The following is a 20,516-nucleotide window of genomic DNA, read 5'->3' on the forward strand; positions in this document are numbered from 1 at the left end:
AAAAAGGAAAAGCCAATAGTGGAATATCCAAGATGATGTTGTGGTTTTGTGGTTGTTTTTTTTTTTTTAATAAAGAATAGATTTAAGGGGGATTAGCTGGGTTATCAAACAGTATCCTCCCAAATCAGCTAATTTGTTTCACTGACTTTTGCTATTTCACGTTATTAAAACAACTTAAATGAAGGTTGATTAGATGCAATGTAATCTAATTCAGACACTCCAAGCCTAATTCCTTTTCTTTTAGCAGTAACATGATAATAGTTTGCAAAAACTTCAAAGGATTATTGTTACAGCTATTTTAAATAGGGACTGTCTTCAGCCAAATGCCACTTCCCCACAAATTTATTATTTATTATTATATTATTTCTTGCTCTTTACTTATTCAATCATTTCTTCCTTCCTTTTTCTGTCTTCCATTGATCCACACAAGCAGAGTCATACATGGGCAACAGCATCCCTCTGTGCAGGTGTGGGGGATATGCCAAATACCCCCACATGGGTCAGTGCACCACGCCTTGGGAAAGGAGTGATTTTTGCAACTTATTTTGAGATTCTGGAGTTTAAAAACCAACTTTGTAAATTCACAGTGATTTTATAAATATCCTAGAGGGAAGGGAGAAGGTTCCTGTGCGTTTTCACGCTGTTAGTTTCTGACAGCTCTGAAAGACACACAGGAGGGGATCACATGTAGGAGTTGCAAATTAGGAGGCAGACACTGTGTATTACTTACCGTGCTAGATCCGGGCTGAAAACAGAGAGTAACAGATCTGTGCTATGGGCATACAGCTTATTGCAGAGTGAAATCACTCATATGCCTGTACTTTCATAAAGCCTTTTTCAAACAGTAGGGTTAATTATTCTTTACAGGGCAAAAAACCCCAAACGAAACACACACACACACCCCTCCCAAACACCCAAAACCCAAAGAATGAGAGCTGGTTTCTGGATCCCAGGCTTCCGCAGGCTTTAACAGGTTCTCTACCCCTGAAAACCTGTCCTTGCTCACTTCAAATCCTTGCCTCTTCAAGCAAGTGCCATTTCATAATCCTATTAAAACCTTTGCCTCTGTTTACCAGGAGCCCTAATCATACTCAGCAAGTTCTTCTCATCTAAGGAAGAGCGACAGCTTTCAGATTTCTTAGGAGGCTTATTCATCAGCTACGCCAGAGTTTTGCCAGAGCATTCAATCTATTCTGGGAGCAGCCATGTGGAAAAAGTTTCAAACAGCTCAAAGCCCTGCATAATGATAAAGGAAAGCTCACACAATCCTGGTAATAGCCTGACCCTCTTAAGGAAAATTGGATGATTTGTGGTAGCAGTTTTTCTGTCCCCTATGTGAATTCTGAACCTTAAAGTATAAGCAGTGTATTCACACAGTCCCATTACAAACCTTATCCCTCTCGTGATGCTGGAATAATAAATAAACACCCATATGTGAAAATAAACTCTTGCTGCAATGACCTTCTTCCTCAGCCCACTGGTGTGAAGGAGTTTGTAGCCATTTTAGAAAAAAAAAGTCAGATAAAGAATGGACTAATTTGATCTTCAGTGTTTCACCATGAGCAGAATATATGCTTTAATGAGCGCATTACATGCACCAGGGACGTGTTACTATGACGCAGGGAATAAGGAGTAAGGGGAAAATAATTAAACAGTCAGCTTTATAATGAGGAAACTGTGTTCATGCAACATTAAGTGGCCTAATTTTCAAGTGATAAGCAAAGACATGTTCCTTGGGCTTCAGAAGGACTTGCTGGGAAACACCACCCTGAAAACAAGGGCAAAGGATCACCAAAATCAAACCTCCTATAGGTCTAGAAGTACAGGGTGGACTGATGCTGTCCCAAAGTCACCTGTCTACACTTTGCACTGACCGATCTGTCAGGATTGAATACCTGTACACTGTAGTTCTTATACTATAAGGAGGACCCCTAAAGTTTTAAAATACCACAACATTCATCGTGCATGGTACGCAGAACTTAAAATTGACTTCTACCAGCCTGGCCTCAGCTTTCTGTTGGTACTCCATTTGCCAGGCAACAAGCACTCACCGTCATCTTGGTGCAAGGAGCACATGGAGACTTAGTGAAGCTGTTTGCACAAGCAGAACTACTAGGAAAGGGGAAAATCTGTCTCACTGCGTTCAGAGACTGACAGAATGAACCAATAAACCATATTTCTGACTGCTATCAGTTCTCTCAAGGCCAGTAAGGCCAGGAATATTCATTTACTGGGGCTGTCAGTTCCAGATAGTGTTGCAATATCAGTTACTTCAGTGTAATAGCCTATCACTCAGACAGCAATTCTGTTGGGCCACAGGCTCCCCGTCTTTCTTTGCGAATGGACATGGCACAAAGTCTCTTCTTTATTACTCACCCTCATGCCTAATTCAATGTTTTCTCCTCCATAGACCTCCATACCAGGGTCAAGCAAGCCAATCTCACCAAAATACTCTCGGTCCACTACAAACGAGCATCCAATCATGGCTGGTGTCCTGCACAGAGAGATTAAAGCAAAAAATTAAGTTGCTTATTAGCTACTACAGAACCCACCTCATAACAAATTTATAGAGACAAAACAGTTCTTAGCCTTCAAGTTTACATTTTAAATTTATTTTTGAGCGTGCAATCACATTGCACTTCATCCGTCCATGGACAAAGGACCTTGTGGGACCAGAGCACCTGAATAACTAACTCACTGCCACACACACTTGCACCAGCTGCTTGTGAGACAGGCACAAGAGGTAAGTCAATTACTCCATGCATATAAGTCAAGCATCAGGCTGTTTTTCCTTTATCTTATAGACACAACCTCTGTGCTGGAGCTGAAGCTCACCACTATACTGAGTAGCACAAGAACTAGACAACACTTTATTTGAAGACTGACTCACAAAAAACCCATAAGCTTTGTCAGAAATGAGGAGTCCCCTTACCCACATACTAGAAGTAAGGGCATGTCAAGAACCACGGATCAATCATGGTGTGAAGTCTGGCAAGGGACTTCCCAGAGTTGACTTTAGGAGATAAATTTCAGTCTCTGTGAAGCTGTTACATGATTAACATTTCTATGTTTGCTGAGGGCAGTCTTTAGAAAAGGGAAAATTCTCAGATGAAAAGACTCTGCCCTCAGATCTGCCACTGACCAAGTGGGTGACTTCAGATAAATCATTTCCCTTCTTTGAGCATCACTTTCTTTATGTGTAAAACTATGTTTCTGCTCTCCTCTACAAAGCAATCTGAAACCTTTCACTGAGCAGCACTACATGACAACACATTTTGAGATCATTTACCATATGAACACAGATATTATTTCAATGCACTACAAGCTAGTGATATTTTCCAGTTTCATTTGTCCATGCTTTCTCTGCATCTCTGTACTGGTCACAATGCCTGCCTCTAAATTTTAAGCTAGGAGCTAGGATTTGCTACTATAGCCCCCAATTTAAAAATGTAAATTTGACTAGTTTTAAGGTGGAAAACCAACAAGAGCCTGCAGCTCCACGTTCAACTCGCAATTCAGCTGCAGGCTGCACAGTGCCTACTGCAAGATCATTGGTAGTCACCTGCAGTGTGATCTGCAGGACGTGCCCAGGCCTGGGGGACAGACACCACCCCCACCCACCCACCCACCCCACCTCCCCATTTCAGTGGTATCCCAACAGACCAGACTGTCAAAAGAGGAGAAACTGAACACTTTTGGAGCTGACCTAGAAGAATGAGCTGTGCTCCCTCTTCCAACAAAAAAGTGATTTTGGACCATCTGGCAGATACAGCATCATTCCTAACGGTGCTACTGTAAAAAGACATCAGGAAAATCCTAGCTTATGCCAATTTTCTATCTCCTAGTAGAACAGAGAATGCTCTGTCTATGGCCCAAGCTTTTATATATATATATATACACACCATGAAAATGCCCTATAGAAACAGTGATGATGGAAAAGGTCTAAACCCTATTTTAATAAGTCCCCTTTCTAATGCACTAATGTTATACTGTGACTACGATGTCTCTGTTGTCCCAAATACCTGCATGTTTCTTCAATTTGTACAGAAAGCTATTCACAAGGTATTTGCCCATGACATCTGAGAAACATATCCATGAGGCAGTTTCATACACATGTCAAAACCTGCCCTGGTCGGGAAAACCAACACATTTTCTACCTATGTATTGGTGGATCCCACCGGTAGCAACAACCGGTAGCTGGAACAGTGTTATCACATCAGGTCCTTTTTCTCATCAACAGTTCACCATTTCTACAGCAGGAGGTGAAAAAGGCTTTAAACAAACATCCAAGATATGGTCAGACAAAATAATTCTTTGCTCCCAGGCTTAATGCATACTCCAACATAGCAGAACACAGTTCAACCTATGGCAGGAACTATTTGGTACCCTTGAAAATGTTCATTTGCTGAAGCGCTGCTTTTACTTATCTGTAATGGACTCTGCTGTACCACTTGCATTACTGGTACCACTTCAGCATCTCTCTCTTGCACTTTTTCTCAGCCTGAAAGCCATTGCAACCTCTCAGATCATTACAATCCTATACTGCAGTGCATACTATCCCTCTCATGTTTTCTCTGTGTAATTGAAAAAGGCAGCTGTTGATAGAAACACATTTGATCGGCACTGTTTCTGACAAAGAAGTTGAAATAGCTTGATTAACTCTCATGTTCCACCCTCACAGAGTGGATCATGAGCTGGATCATGAGCTGGGGGGACAAGATTCGATAGTGGTTACAAAGGCAAACATCTGGCTTTTACAGATGACTTTGGACTGAAGTGGGGCTCTCAGCCAGATCCCTGCACCCATTCAGTTAAAAAGGCTGGAGGGAACTGAGGCCAGATGTCACAAACCCTACAAAGAAACTGCAGCAGGGTCGCTACCAGCACCCTCAGTGCTCGGACCTCTCCCACATCTCACAGTCGCCCTTTGTGTGTGCAAGAAATTCCAGCACTTCTCTGTTTGGCGATGCTCTTTGTGAAGACATTCTGTTGAGTCAGTCTCTAGTTAGAAGTGGTCTCAGAGCTCTATGAAAACCCCACATGGTCCTGGGTACTCCTGGCTGGACACACCCATCTGCTGTTGATGCATATACTCTTACAGCAGCATCTTTGCAAGATGGATGACATTTATAAATTCAAGTTATGTGGTGAAATGCATCTTCCTGCTTAGAGTTCCTAGAGCCATACCTGAAGAGAGACTTGCCTACAAAGTCTGAGAACTCTCCTGGACGCAGTACCAGACATGCCCTGCATTTGTACCTATTTGTATATGTATTTGTACAATGTATCCTGCATTTGGTCTAGAAACTGAAATGAAAGGACATGCCCAAGGAAAGGGAATTCAATAGCTCTAGAATGAAATAAGCCTTTGAGGTGGTATAAAAAAGGGAAGAAGGTAGGGGGGAAGAAACACATACCATTTTCTTTCTTTCCATTTTTATGTATTTAAAGCTAAACACAGGCTTCACTGGATGAAGACTAGAGCATCACTGCTTTGCAAAACTGAGCTGCTGATCTGGACTTAGACTCATTCTCTTTTCAGCCCCTACCTCCCACCCCAATCCTCTGGAAGCAGCTCTTTACAGCAGTAGGATGCTCCCATGAGGACATTTCTCCTTCCTTCCTAATGAGAAACAGCACCACTAGGCTTTGCAGACTGCTCTCAGGTGCTGGAATCTCTCTCTCTGGGGGATGGATTTTTGCAGCTGTCGGTTCTGTCCATTAAAACACTGACTTGTTAATTGAATGGGGGTGGGAAATACATTTTAGATGCAACTACATAATCATCACTCACAGACGAATGCCACTGAGGACTGCCTCTGCAACTCCCTCTCTCTTTTCTAGGTTTTATTTCTTCTCATTAGATGTATTCAGATACAGACTTCACAAGCTTTCATGGCTTATTCAGAAAAAAAGTGTTTTCAGGAATAAGCCACAAAAGCAGTGCAAAGGCAGAAGGAACCACATCCAGCTTTTCAGAGAAGCCAGTCAAAATTGCCACTGTCAGTGCCTTCACCTGAATTTGGCTGTCTGCAGCCGCTGCTCTTCGGCACTGCAGCATGGCTGCAAACCCAGAAGCTGAGCTGGGAAGCCTGCGGCTCTGCCCTGGCTGCATCCTGAAGCAATGGAAGAACCTGCCTATGATGCACAATGTGTGTTCAACATGTCCATCAGGTTCAACCAGAGTTTTGGGCATTCAGTCCTTGTCAAGCCCAGGCTCTTAACTTCCCTGCGCTTTGACTGACCCAACTGTAAACTAAGTGTAATGCAACTGCACAGCCCCGTGAGCTGGGGGACCCTGACTCTATTCCCAGCTCTGCCATTCATCTGAGCCACCTCCCTCTGCCTCTGTTTCTCCATTTGTGAAGCACATGGAATAATACTGGGTGAAAGTCTGAGAACTGCTTCAGCAGCTTGAAAGCCTAAGATTCACTTCTAAAAGTGCTTTAAGATTATATGGTGGGTAATTTTATAGTGGACTACAGCGTTACATTGACATAGTGAAAACACTTTTAAAAAAAACCTGCTCCTGAAAAAAACATGTGACCCTCACTTGGCTGCTATCAGTGAGTTTTTCCAGTACTTTAAAAACTCCCATTATGTCTACTACTTTTAGTACAGTGCAGCAAAGACTTCCCTTGAAAGTTAGAAATGGATACATAAGCAAAAGGAACCGTATTAGTACATCTTAAACACTGCTCGCTAGCCAGGGGCCAGCAAATGAGACGGGGCATGCCTCTAGCACTTCACAGCTTCAGAGTAAAATATGTTAATCTAAACCACATCTGCTTTATATAGAGGGACCCTTTTCCTTAAATCATGCACTATGCAGTAAAACACTTTTTAGAAGGAAGGCATCACAAAATAGAAGTATGCTGTTTTTTACCAACACCCCAAAGGTGCTGGGCAACTTCATTGATCTGTGGAATATTCTTTGGCACAACTGAGGATGTTATAAGCATTAATTACAATCAACAGCAGCACTCAAGGGATAATGTGGGAAACACAGCAACATGTTTTTTGCAGCTAAAACCTTTAAATGCAACATAGAATAGCATTGATTCTGCACTGCAGAAAGGTACAGCATAGTAAATTTGTGGAAGTTACTTGATGGCATGGCTGTAGCAAGGGAGATGAGAGAGACATTACTCTGGGTAATACCCCGGGGAAAGGGAGGAAGCAGAGAGAGCAGCAGTTCATGATGGTGAACACCCCCTCCTTCCCTGCCTGCTGCTGCAGCAGGTCCAGTGCAGGTGGTTATGAGGGAAGAGATGCACCGCATGGAAAAGGGCAGTGCCTGCTATGGGGTGGGGTACCAGAAGCAGAGGACACCTTGGACAGAAATGAAAGCTGCTTGCTGTAGGTCTGAGTCATGACTATTTCATTTTAGGTCTCCAGGAGCACAGCTCTGTCAGCAAAACTCCAGCAGGCACCAACATCCATTTCTCCAGCCAGGTGCATCCCCCTCCTTCCCTTCACAATGACGGGTGCTGCCTGGGGGGTTGTCAACACCAAGTGAAGGAGAAAGGGATGAGCGCTGAACTGACATACTGCACGTGACACAGTAAGTCTTCCTCTCCCTCAGGCATCTTTCTCCCCTTGCCTTAAGGTCAGTATACATGCAAGCAGGTCACACTTGAAACAGTTTTCAGAGCACACAAGTCCAATTTCCAGGACAACTGACCTATACTCACACACAAATACATACATACAAACACAAATATTAACTGTTTAAAAATGTATAAACATAAATGTATATAAACAGGGATAAGGAGAGGGAGAAGACGGCTCAAATGACACATCACTTCCCATATCTTTGGGGTTTCCACCTTCCTTGATAGAGTGTTTCTTTGATTCAGGTTCCTAAGCAGCACCTCACCCCTGGCCTGACAGGTGAGTGGGGAAACCTGCATGGTACCTGCATAAGCATTTATTTTTTCTTACAACTCATGTCTTCTGCAAGAAAGAGTCACACCAGGCTGTGGGAACAGAACTCAAGGACAGATTTGCTGCTTAGTAGCAACAGGAAAAAAACTGACAAGCTTAATGATGGGAAGGTTTGTTAACCCCTTTGGAGAGCTACAGCATGTGAAAAAAAGCAACCCAGAATGCTTGGCTAGGAAAGGCAGGGCAATAGGGATGCAGAATATCTCTCTGATGACGCATAGAAGTATATTTTTCGGAACAGGCAGGATACCCGCCAGAACTTGGGCAAATAAAAAAGAAACTGTTCTGTTACAGACTCCTGTGAACCAGCAGCCGAAAAGATGGCCACAACCAATCAATAAACAGTCACCAGTTTTATTATCACATGACAGTACGATTTATCCCAAAAGACGTTACAGATGAGCCCCTTCCTAAGCTCAGGTACGCAGCTGGATTTCTCCCCAGAGCAGTGCGGACCCGCCATGGCTGCATCGCCACCGCTGTGACAGACCAGCGCAGGGCCTGACTGCACGAGATGGGCACGCACGCTCCCAGCTGGAGCCGGCAGCACAAGTCACTTCACTGTGGTCTGTCAGACGACAGTTCCCATACCTGAGCGAGGCACACCTGCTGTGTAGGGCAGCTGACTCAGTGCACGCACATACCCATTCCTACTGGTACCAAGCTCCAGCATATTACAGCAGTAAGTGAGAACATATGCAGCAATGAAATGCACCACTGCTGCTGGAGGAAGATAAAATGGAAAGCTGTGCAGCGCTTGGCTGACTGAGGCTGACTAATGACTCTAATGTTAGTGGCTGCTGATCAAGAAATCAAACACAGAGCAGTCCATCATAATCACGGCAGGTGAGGGAAGATGAGCCAGAGCCCAGGATACCATAAACCTTCTTTGCTGTTCCAAAACCCAGTAGTATCTTCTGCATACAGAAAAAAACCAGCTTGTTTCAATGCATAGTCAAATTCATTAGAAACCCTCTGAAATAGGATCCTTTGTTACACAGTTTGTTGCCAGATGATAAGGATGATTTTGGGCAGTGTGTTCTCAGGAACACAAATGGAAAACAACGTGATGGACACAGCATGTCAAAATAACCACTCTCATTTAAATCTTCACGTTGTAGACATCTTGCATCTCAAATGTCAAACATGCAAAATGGATTGCCTGCAGAAACTGATTCGGGGAACATCAATTGTTCTGAATTTCAGAGTATTAATGCAGGGAAAAAAGAAAAGAACCAACTTTAAACTGTATCTTTACAAAATCTGACACTTTGTTCTTGCTATTTCTTTACCTCTGTTTGCACTTCAAGGCCACATGCCCTTTGCCACTTGGACCACAACAGCTGATCTGACATTTTATGGTGTGCACCTGACATGACTGCCTGTACGGTGCCCCACTGACTTGAGGGACAGTTCCTGCTCCTTCCCAGCAGCGTTCTGAGTAGGATCATACCACTTAGTGTCCAAGAAAGTAGAGGATCAGGCTTCAAATAAAAAAACTCCTGAGAAAAGAAGCAAGCACATACATCGTGTAATCCCAGAAGAAGACAAGAAATGGACTCTACTTTCTAAATGTCTCACCCAATTCTGCAGATCGATGATATTTATTAATACAATGCAAATATCAGAAATGCCAGGGCTCTGATCCTCACTGACACCAGGGTATGCATTTTTTTAACACTGAAAATTTTTAATCCCTTTGGAGATCTGGGAGAAAGTATTCAGCTATACCAACAATGAAGCCTGTCATGGGGTTATTAGCCTTTTCTTATACAAAACATACAGCGAGACACAAAAGAAATCCACTATTTACTGAAGACAGTGTCTAAGGAAGCCTTAAGAGGGACAGCGTCAGCAAGGATTACATGAACTTGCAGTTTTTGTGTTGACGAACAGTCCTGCAATGAGTGCACTGAAGAGACACATGGATCCAAACACCATCAATGAGGACTAGTTTGCATGCCTTGCAAACCAGACTGAAACAGAAATCGTAGTTGCAGTACATGGTTTGGAAAGCTGGCTGCAAACCCAGAATCTGTACCAAACCAACAGAGATTTTTGAAAAAGTTTGCTCACTAGTCTGACTTCCCCTTCCTTTTGAAAATACACCTTAGATTTTCTACAGCTGCTAAGTTCCCATCATGGGTGCTTTCAAATCTCCGTTCTAAGTATGGACTTCCTGATCCTTTTCATCAATCACCTGCATGCTCACTCTTTCCATTACCATAATTACACTGGCATATCACTTAAAAGCCACAAAATTGCATTGTATTTCTATCGGCAGGCGTAACACAACAGCACCAACAGCACAGCCAAATGCTTTTGCAAATCCATCCAGGTGCTACTGCTCTGGAGACCCATCAGAAATCAGTGCAGTGTGGCTACGAAGTGGATGCTCTGCTAAAGCACGTGTTCCCAGGGAGAGAGGTAAGTGTTCATGGTTCAACACTGATGCCTCTGCATTTTAGGACATGTAATTCATAATTTGCAGGAGAGATACTTAGGTAAGCACAAGAGCTGAGTGCTCCTGGTATTTGTCAGCAAGAGTTGGGCGTGCTCCTCCTTGTGCTGCTTGTCTCATCTGTCTCTGGGCAGTTTATGCACTGTTGAATTGGAGGGTTTCTTCACTTGGGTTCAGAATAAAATTGCTCCTCTCAGGAGCCATGCGTCAGATTTCAACACTACTCAGTGCTTAAGTTTGGACCTTATTCACTTCTGTATTAGTCCAGCTCAGTGCAAGAGCTTGAACATAAACCTGAGGAAATCCCATGATAAATCAGACCCTGTATTGCTGAAAAAATCCTCTTCTCCCAGCATTACAGGGATGAGATTCCTTATTCTTGATTAAAAAGATCTGTAGCTGAATTTCCAGAAGTGTTTTGCAGATGCAGCTTCCATAGTTTAGGGAGTACACAAGCCACCACCACTGAAAGTCACGTATAAGAACTTGCTGAGGTTTAACCTCCTAGTTCAATCTTATCTGATATGTGATCATTGTCTCCAGAACAGAAGATACTCAAAAAATCATGTGGAAATTATTACAGTGATTTCACATATAAACTAGAAGTAATGAAGTGTGCAAAACCTTTCAGGAATAAAAGAATGAAACCCTGATTTCAGAAATGAAAGCTTTGGCTGATTAATTTTCCTTCATCAATAAACTATTTCTCAGGGCTGAGTGAAACAGATATAAAACACCTGCACTTTTAAAACAATGTGAAGACAGCAGGGCACGTTATCCAGGAAAACTGATTTCCTAAGTAATTACTTTCCTGCTTATTGAGGTTTCAAGCTGAGCAAAGGGTCAGTGATGAAGGACTGTGCTGTCTTGTAGTAAATAAGGTTAATGTTGCTGTATAGCTCATTTCCAGTCGCAAGGTATGAGAATGAACCTAAGTGCAACTTGCAACACTTGCTCAAATACGGATTGCAACACTGTTCCCTGTACGAGGGATGGATCCTGTGAGATGGCCCCATCCACCCAATCACTTGGAAACACCATCAGTTCGTCTGTGTTCTTTCACTTCCAAAAGACCACCAGCATCCTTTCAGTTAGGTACATTGTTTGAAGTGCTTGGACAGAATTCTCAGGACCAGACAACCCAAGCTCTACACTGGAAGGGAAGGACATCAACTTTTCTGCCAGAGCCCACATTGGAAACATACCATAGAGTTTTAGCTTAATTTAGGATGAAGCTGATACACATCAAAAGAAGATGACTGCAAAGTGGTAATTTGTGTTCTTCCTAAGAAATCTCAAAAATAGGGCACAGCAACCCAAAGTGCATGCCTGGGCTTCATATTTTTTAGCATTTATTTCATGAGTTGCTAACAATGGTATCCTTCACTCAGCACAGTACATCTCAGAGGAGTGGTTAGACAAGCACCTCTACTGGAGATGTGAATTTTTAAATTAAGGGGAAAGAAAGCCCACTTCTTATCAGTTCCTGTTTTCCCACTGTAACAATTCTCAAAAACACTATTACAATCCTGAAACAGTATTTCCTTAGAAAATTCCATTTCTGTAAGGTAAAACATTCCCTTATAGAGAAAAATAAAATGAGACTCTATGTGGTCCAGCTTCATTTTAAAATTAATCCAGTCGGAAAACTCAGAACATGTGCAAATCTCAAAAAAAAGTGCAACTCTTGAACAAGGCAAGGCTAATGCATTTCCTACTAGTGCTGCTGGGAAACTCTGGTTTGGGCTGATGGCCAAGAGTGCTGCCTACAGACCACAAGTGAAGCCAGTGTCTTTGTAATCACACACAAACTATCTTTGTTTCTCATGCACATGTTTCACTGGTTTATTATTCACGCTAGAGTCCGCTGGAAAATAGAAGCATAGATGAAAAAGATCCTGCTACCCTACTAAGGGCTACGATGCAAACTTGAACCACACATTCACAACTAGAGCACATGCACTTCTGCTCCCACTGTGGCGCAGCTCCGAGATGCGACACATACGTCCCCAGCTTTGTAAAGCCATCTGTTTTCTTCACTTTCATTTTTCATTTGACTATTGGTACAGAGCCTGTAGCCTTGCTTCACTTGAAATCCCCCTCGGCAGACAGCTGAGACGGAAACATTGCTAGTACCACAGTGACAGCGCATGGGAGATTTACCTGATGGGAGCTGACTCATCCCCTTTATCAAGCCAGTCCTGCGGCGGGATTATGTACATGCACCAGAGGCCCCAGTTATAGCCGTGGGCTGCATTGGCGTATTGCTGCACTTCAAAAGTGTTGTACTTGATATTGTCAATTGCTGGTAAGATGATCCGCTTTCGATCTTCTTTGATCCGGGTAAGTGCAGGTTCCACCCTGAGAACAATAAAAACAGCAAAATGTTTTACAGCCATCCAGTAATCCCAGGTGCTGCTTTGCAGTCTGCCCAGCGCAGTTCTCCAATCCTGAGGGCAGGCACCCAGCGAGCTGGCAGCCCAGAGCACAGCACAGCGGGGTCAGATATGGATCGCTGCTGCACACGGAAAAGGCTGAAGCTTGGTATGGGATACTTCACAGAGTAACAGCACATGAATTATTACCTTTGTGAAACTATACCAGAGTTTAACAACACTAAATTTTACCGAACACTTGTTCTGAGGCCTGGAGATTGTCAGTTCATTTTGCAATGGACAAGTGTTGAGAGACACTATCACCAAGAGTGACTAAATGGTTGCATAAGGGTGACACAATCAGGATAACTGGTAGCAATTAAATACCTGCTCCCGCTGACAAGGCCTAAAGGGCAAACTACACACCAGGGACTGAATGAACCTGAGGGTTACTCAAAGGTTTTAATCTTGTTTCCTTAGGACTGACCCCATTGGACCTAGTCTGAATGACAAGCGTGGCTGCATTATGCCTTCTAAAACCCCTTTGGTGATAAGAAGGTTTCCATTGCCAGATGGTGCAAAAGCAGTGAACTGCAGGAAATGTGCCATCATTTCAAAAGGCTTTAAAACATCAATGTGCTTTCAAGAGAAGCTACATCCCAAAGTGTTTCAGGAAAGTAAAAAGCTTTAGTGAAAACATTCATTTCTGACCAAGGTAGCCTGAAGTTGCTATCAATTTACAGAGAAACTGATCCAAAGAGGTAGCAGACTTACATAAGGATGGAAAGCACTTCTCAAAGTAGTATTAGAAACAGCTGCTGGTTCATCCCTTTGTAACTGTGTTTCCCCTTGAAATAAGCTTTGAAGATTTTGCAGACCTTTCGCATGTATCTTTAAGGGAATGGTGGTTTGCTGTGATCCACAGAAAGAGTAGGATTTGAACACTGATCTTTTGTCACTTTTCTTTTGTTGTTGGTTAAAAGGCAATTGTTCCTTTGTGGTTTCAAATTTGTTACCTTATACTTTGTTTGTTATCTTATCTTTAGTTTGTTACCATGTATTTTCTTGTGTAGGCCAACAGAAAGGAACAAGTTATGAAATTAATTCAACCTCCATTTTCAGTCTTCATTGCCTCAATCTGAACTATCATACATTTTCTGATCACTTCTGTAAGAAGACAGCAATTTCCCTGTACTTGAATGCAGCCAAAATATTTCTTTCATGTACACAGACGCCACATTACTTAGACGAGGTCACGTACTGCTTGCTTTCTCTTCTTTTCACCCCTCCCACATCAATAAAAAAGCACGCAGGTTCAGTGGAACTGAGTATTGGTGATGAGCTACTTACTCCAAACAAACCATCACAAAACAATGTAAAATAAGAGCATAACTGACCAAAAGACAAGGTGTCACAGCACTTCATTTGGAGGTAAGTCAAAGAGAGTTAAACTAGTTTGATTTGGATTCTTCTACAAAAAATGACATTTGAATTCATCAGTACTTCTATTGTCAAAGCCCAGTCCCGCAAGTTACCAAAGGCCTCCACGGAAGCATGGAAGTGCAGCAGCCCAGGGGCGGTACAATGATTTCAGCTCAGGTTGTTAAGTACCTTTTTGGCTTTAAAATATTTCCTTAGCAGGATCATATGTTTGGTTTTGCCCCTTCTTTTGCATGGCATTTAGAGAACTGCATCCCAGATTCAAAGGAGATATTTTATTTTTTTTTTTTCTGTGGGAGACAAGAAACAACTGAGAGAGACTCAGGACAATGCAGTACAGGATTCAGACTGCCAGCTCATAGAGTCTGCAAGCCACACTCAGGCACATACTTAAGGAGTCAATGTGACCCACAAAATCAGGATAAGCCACTTACATTACTAACATGAGATTACATTTATCAGACTAACCCTTTTAAAAACGATTGGGTGGATGGCAGAAAAACTCTTCCAAATCCAATAAAGCAGGGAAGAATGCAGAAAAGATGAATCTGCTTTGTTCTTTCCATAATGTTATCTCTGCCTATCACTCTAGAGGCAGCAGCAGAAAATGCAGCAGAGCAATGGAGATGAGGGCCAGACACCCCTCTCCCATCAAAATCAGGTGCCTCAACGCATGGCTGTGCTAACTCCTGTGCATAGGATCAGCAGGAGTCTCTCCCACTCCCTTCTGGCCTCTGACATAAAGGATTTCAAAACAGCAAGCAACAGGTATAGATGTCGCTAATGACAGGCCACTAATTGTATGATTGGAAAAAGAACCACAGAACCACAAAATAGTTGGGGTTGGAAGGGACCTCTGGAGATCACCTAGCCCTGCCCCCTGCTAAAGCAGGCTCCCCTGCAGCTGGCTGCACAGGGTCGTGTCCAGGCAGGTTTTGAATGAAACTTCATCAGGTTCCTCTCCACCCAGCTCTCCAGCCTGTCCAGGTCTTGCTGAATGGCAGCACCGACTTCTGGTGTATCATCCTCTCCTCCCAGTTTTGTAACATCAGCAGACTTGTTGAGGGTACACTCTGTCCCTTCAATCCTCATCTTCACAGTTGTGCAGGTGAAAAAAAAAGACCTTGGAGCAGGTCACTGTCCAGGCAGAGCACTTGCAGCAGAAGCCTTGTCGCAGAGCTGACTCTGAGTTCCCCTGCAAACCCAATAAACACCTTGGGAGGCAGCCTGCTCCTGAAGCCTTGCGCATTGCATCTACAGATTTGGTGCAGCGGGGAAGTCTTAGAGCAGAGGGATTATATCCTCCAGTGAGACCTGGAACCAGACACAGTTGCACCCAGTGACTCCCATAGCATGCAGAAAATTTATTATGTTTGGGTCTGATTTCCAGATCTGCCCTGCAAAGCAGGAAAACTGCCTGCCTGCCTTTGGAATCAGAGATCTATAAAGGAGTTTCCTTTGTACGAATTTAATTCTATCATTCACTACCATCTGAATCTCAAAACAGGTCTTTGACAAGCAAGAAAAGACTGGGAGTATTTAAAACTATTTTTATCTCTTGGTTAGAGTTCTTTGGTCACCAAATCCTCAAGTCCTCGATTACTGGGATGTTTATGTTGATACAAAGCAAGACCATTTAACCATCATACTTAAAACTATCCTGAAGTTTCTGTGTTCCTTCTGCGGTTCCTCTTTGTGTGTTCATTTTGCACACATTTTACTTTCGAAGGGTAGATTCAAATCACGCAATGAAAAAGCTAAAAAAGGTAAGGAATTCTTCACCTTTAATGTCAGATGTCTGCAATAGACCCCCCATATCCAAGGTAATTGCCTCAAACTTTCATTCTCAGCAGAGAGGCGTGGAGGGTGACACTTTCATAGAAAGATGCTTCTCATAATAATGTTGACACTGGAAAAAGGTGAGATTATTAATGTTCCAGGGGGGCCTATTTTGAATATAAGGGGAATTTAGCCTGCTACTTTGCAAGACAGCTTAAAATTGGACTGTTGGAAGTGTATCCCAAATAATGGTTAGAGAAAGAATGTGAAGAAAATATTTAACAGTCACTCTGATTTTCAGCCCTCAATCATATTTGTGATTGTGTTCATTTGATATTTGCATCTTGGAAATGCTAATCTGGGTCCTCATTTTCCTCATAACAAGAACAATCCATTCCCAGCTCTGGTGCTGCTGTCACACCAGCCATCACCAAACTACTCCCATCACTCTACAGTTGACTGAATTCCTGTGTTTTTCTGGTGGTATGGCTTACATGCATTACCCCCTGACTTGGCGCTTTGCATCCGAGGGGCACAAGGAGAGCACAAGGAGGGGCACAAGGAGCAGTCAAATAAAAAAAAAAATCTGAAATGTCATTAATCTCTATTAATCTATTAATTTGCAATCTCAGATTTTGAACTTTCATGAAATCTGGAGTGTCTGAAGGCTGTCCATGTGATGAAGGTTCTGTTTCAGTCCCCTGCACTCAAGAAATTTAAATGTTGAATATATTATTAATTCAACAAGTTCTGATATCTCTACCCTCAGGTTACAGATGAGGTAAAATCCCACGCCAAGATTATGGAGTGAACTAGTATGAAAAAACCTGCTGGAACTTCATTTTCTCAACCTCCCATTCTCCCCAATGGAAGTCACTTTCTTCCTCTGTCCGTATCTACATGTGTGGAAATCATATCCCTGCAGTTATTAGGAAGAGGAAAGGTTCAGTAGTATCTGGACAGACTGCACATTTATCTAACTTCCAAAATATGTTCACACTCACAAGGAAGAGAGAAGGCTCTGAGTCACAGATGGAAAATCTAGTGCAGAATTGCTCTCTGTTACTTAGCAAAACTCAGAATGGAGAGCCTTTTAATTAAACATTATACACCCATGAGGTTTTACACCTTGTCCTGCCTGAGCACGGACAGCAGAACAGCGCTGGGGTATCAGACGCCAAGGGCTAGCTCATCTGAGTGGGATCTACAGCAACATTCAAATCCCAGATTCTGCCAGTGCCCTCTGCACCACCGCCACTGCCTGTGCTCTGGTTTTCTGCCTGCCAAGATCCCTAGGTAATGGTCAATGAAGGACTACAAGCTTGACTAGGACTGGGTAATGGACTGTGTTTACATTGCTTATTTTAGGTAATCCATGAAATATGAGGGGGTTTTAATTGCTATTTATTGCTAGCAAAATCCAGCGCTGGAGTAGCTCTATTAGCCTGAATGGACTTACACAATGTCTTTGTCTCTGTAAACTGAGCTGCACATTCATCAAATCCTTTGTCAACCTTGCTGGTAATTCTGGCTTTGTCTAATTGCTTCAGGTTTTTGAAAGCATTATGATTAAAACTTTCCTAGTAATTTCTAATTTTTTTTACCAATTTTAAGCTGCTACATTATTATGTAGATTTACTCATCCTCTTTATAGACACCAGTGTCCTTTCCCTGGCTCCACCCCCCCCGCTTGTTTTTTTCCACTGTGCATCTGCAGAAGTCAGGTGCTCCTGGCAGCTCCCAAGACTAAAAGGACAGAGTGGAAGAGGTTGCTGAAGTCCAGGTATGTTCAGCATGCTATACTGATGAGCTGCAAATATGTTATTTCCTTTCCACATGGCCACTGTTGGCAGTGAGGCAGGATTCAGCCCTGCCTGATTAGGTACATAAACTGGATGTGAATTTTGAGATTAATCTCTGTTTTTCACAGATGCAAAAATACTGGGTTCCTAACTTATATCAATGTGCTTTATGGGCACAGAGTAGCATATATTGTTAACAGGTTATTTACTGGAGCAAGAGGAAAAAAATCTCCTAGGCATATTCATATACATGATGGATTTCAGTAAGTATAATCAAAATATTCAGCTTTAAAGGTAGTACTTCACATTATCCAGTTCTTTTTTCCACTTCATAAAAAACAGGCGGACAATTTGGGCTGGAATATGAGTGACATAAGAAGTTCCTCCCTTCTGTCCTCACTGAAATACATATACTGTCAGTGTCCTCCTCTCACTCTGAATAGATTGCTGGCGAATGGTTAAAGGTAGAAGAGAAAGGACAGTAAATTTAGCACTGTTATAGACTCCACTAGGCTAAAGGGTATTTTCACCTGGGTTTCACTCCTCTGAAACAGTTCCAGAAATATGGTAACACACTGCTGAAGTCTCATTCCCAGGACTCAGCCCTGCAACTGACAGTGCTTGGTTGAAACTCCACAAAGCATATTGCTGTCCCATGATTTTGTTGGGCTTCCCACAGGCACGACGATGTGCTGGGAGGAAGATCCACAGCAGGTAAGTGATTTCTCCTTTCAGAAACTCTCTTGGAGAATTTGGGAAGGAATCTCTGATGGAGAGCAAGTTCATAACAAAAGGATGTGTCAATTTGTCAAAGACTCTTGAGCATATCACTAGCCATAAATAGCACAGGCATTTCATGCATTTGATGCCTTGCCTACCAGTGGGTCAATTTCTGGATGAACACTGGATTTTCCAAGGTGTTGAGCACCCATCATGACTCAGTGGGAGCTCCAGCAGTGCCAGTACTGTGGGCCTCAAAGAACAAGTGCTCCCACTATATAAACATTAGAGTTAGGAAAAGAGTTGGAACGCAGACTATAGAATAAGCCTGTAAGAAGATTGAGAGCAAAGGCAGGGGTCATACTGTGATCACACAGGCTCCTCTAATCCCATTGTAAGTCTCTCTCTGAACATATATGCATTCTGTATTTAATATTGGGCCAATTCAGAGCAGTTGAAACCCCACGGGCAACCACAGCAAACAAAAACTGTATGCTGTCTTACATCCCCATCAGACTGCTGGGGAGTTCATGCCATTGGGGAAGCCTAATTTTTCACAATGCTAAGAAGAACAGCTTCTTCCAGATAGAAAACAGATAAAACCAAGTAAGTAATGAGCTCCTCAGCACGCATGATTATATAATTCATCTCTTTAAATATGTAAAAACACCTGCTGACTTCAAGCAGACATTTAAAAAGGCACAACATATGAATAAATGCACGGGATCTAAGAGAAACCCCATGCATGCTGCAGGCCAGATCCTCTGCTGTACAACTCTTCTACTTCAATGGACTTCACAACTTCAGGGACACTTTGCTAACACGCATCATCTGAGGACCCAGAACACTTTCCAGTTCTTACTTAGAATGATTGTACTAGGCATTTGTCAATAACTCCCTCGCCCCTTGCCTCTCCCCAAACTACACTTTTTCTGATTTTGCCCAAAAGTAAATCCTTTCCTAAATAACAGGAATTGCATTGGAAAATGTCTTTCAAATTTTTCCCTCTCCCAAGTGGGTACCCAAATACCCTAACCTCTGGGTTCCTTCGAGATAAACAGGTCTTTTGTTTCTCTCCACCATCACTATTCTAGTTTTTACTCCAATAAAAAATGAAGAACTAACATTAAAAAGTCCAACGCTTTTCCTCCCCCTCTTTTCACAAATTAGAATTTCTTCTTCTTCTTCTTCTTTTTTTTTTTTTTTTTGGTAAGGACTTAAGGAAGAGTCCTTACAAGACATAAAAGGAATACAACATGGCCTCATCTGCTAGATTTTATGGCTTAGTAAGTTTAAAACCATATTTTACTCTGGCTGTACCACTGTCATGCACCATGAAGTAAAAACTTAACAGAGAATATAAGAAAAAAAAGATCTGTGTAAATTGAAAGCTTATTTTGCATGTGATTTTACACACTACCTCAAATTTCACTGACAATATACATTTATCAGATGCAGACAAGCAGATCTACTCACATATATAATTCTTCATTATGGCCAACCGAGGAATATTTCATGCAGAATGACTTTCCTGTAAATAAGCGTTCAGAAAACTAAAAAAAAATAATTCATACTTCCTTCCTCAGTCTCTAAGAGGAGAGAGAAATTCCCCATCTGTTCTACCTCACGTCTCTATCAGCATTCCTGTGTGCCTGGGGAAGGTTCAGACCTCCAGCCCCCAGCAAGAATGGAGCCAACACGTTATAAATGCCTGCTGGAGAGTTAAAGATCAGCTCTTCGGCTGCCAAATCTCAATAGCTCTTTTCTGCACCACTGAAAAGCAATGATGATGCTTCAATGAACACTCTAGGTTCTTTAGGTAGATGAATAGTTGAAGTTGCTTTTCTGGCATGTTGTCTGTATGTAAGCTGGTGCTGTCCCATCAATCCAAGAGGCCCACATGGCTGATGTTGCACACTTCCCTCTCCACTTAGTATCAGCTCACTTTTGCCCTCTAAAGCATGTATTCTATTATGTTAGCAAATTGATATT

General features: G+C 42.5%; 1 protein-coding gene across 3 annotated transcripts in view; it reads right to left on the reverse strand.

The window, feature by feature from the left end:
• GALNT9 (polypeptide N-acetylgalactosaminyltransferase 9) overlaps positions 1–20,516 on the reverse strand; it is a 274,526-nt gene that overhangs the window by 78,709 nt on the left and 175,301 nt on the right. For all 3 annotated transcript variants that reach the window (XM_027780752.2, XM_055796170.1, XM_005233300.4), the window contains 2 exons: positions 12,572–12,769; positions 2,377–2,494 (listed from right to left, as the gene is read on the reverse strand). In XM_027780752.2, the coding sequence (XP_027636553.2) occupies positions 2,377–2,494; positions 12,572–12,769 (316 nt within the window). The remainder of the gene's footprint in view (positions 1–2,376; positions 2,495–12,571; positions 12,770–20,516) is intronic.

The sequence above is a fragment of the Falco peregrinus genome, chromosome 2 (assembly GCF_023634155.1).
Source record: "Falco peregrinus isolate bFalPer1 chromosome 2, bFalPer1.pri, whole genome shotgun sequence".
Classification (NCBI taxonomy): domain Eukaryota; kingdom Metazoa; phylum Chordata; class Aves; order Falconiformes; family Falconidae; genus Falco; species Falco peregrinus.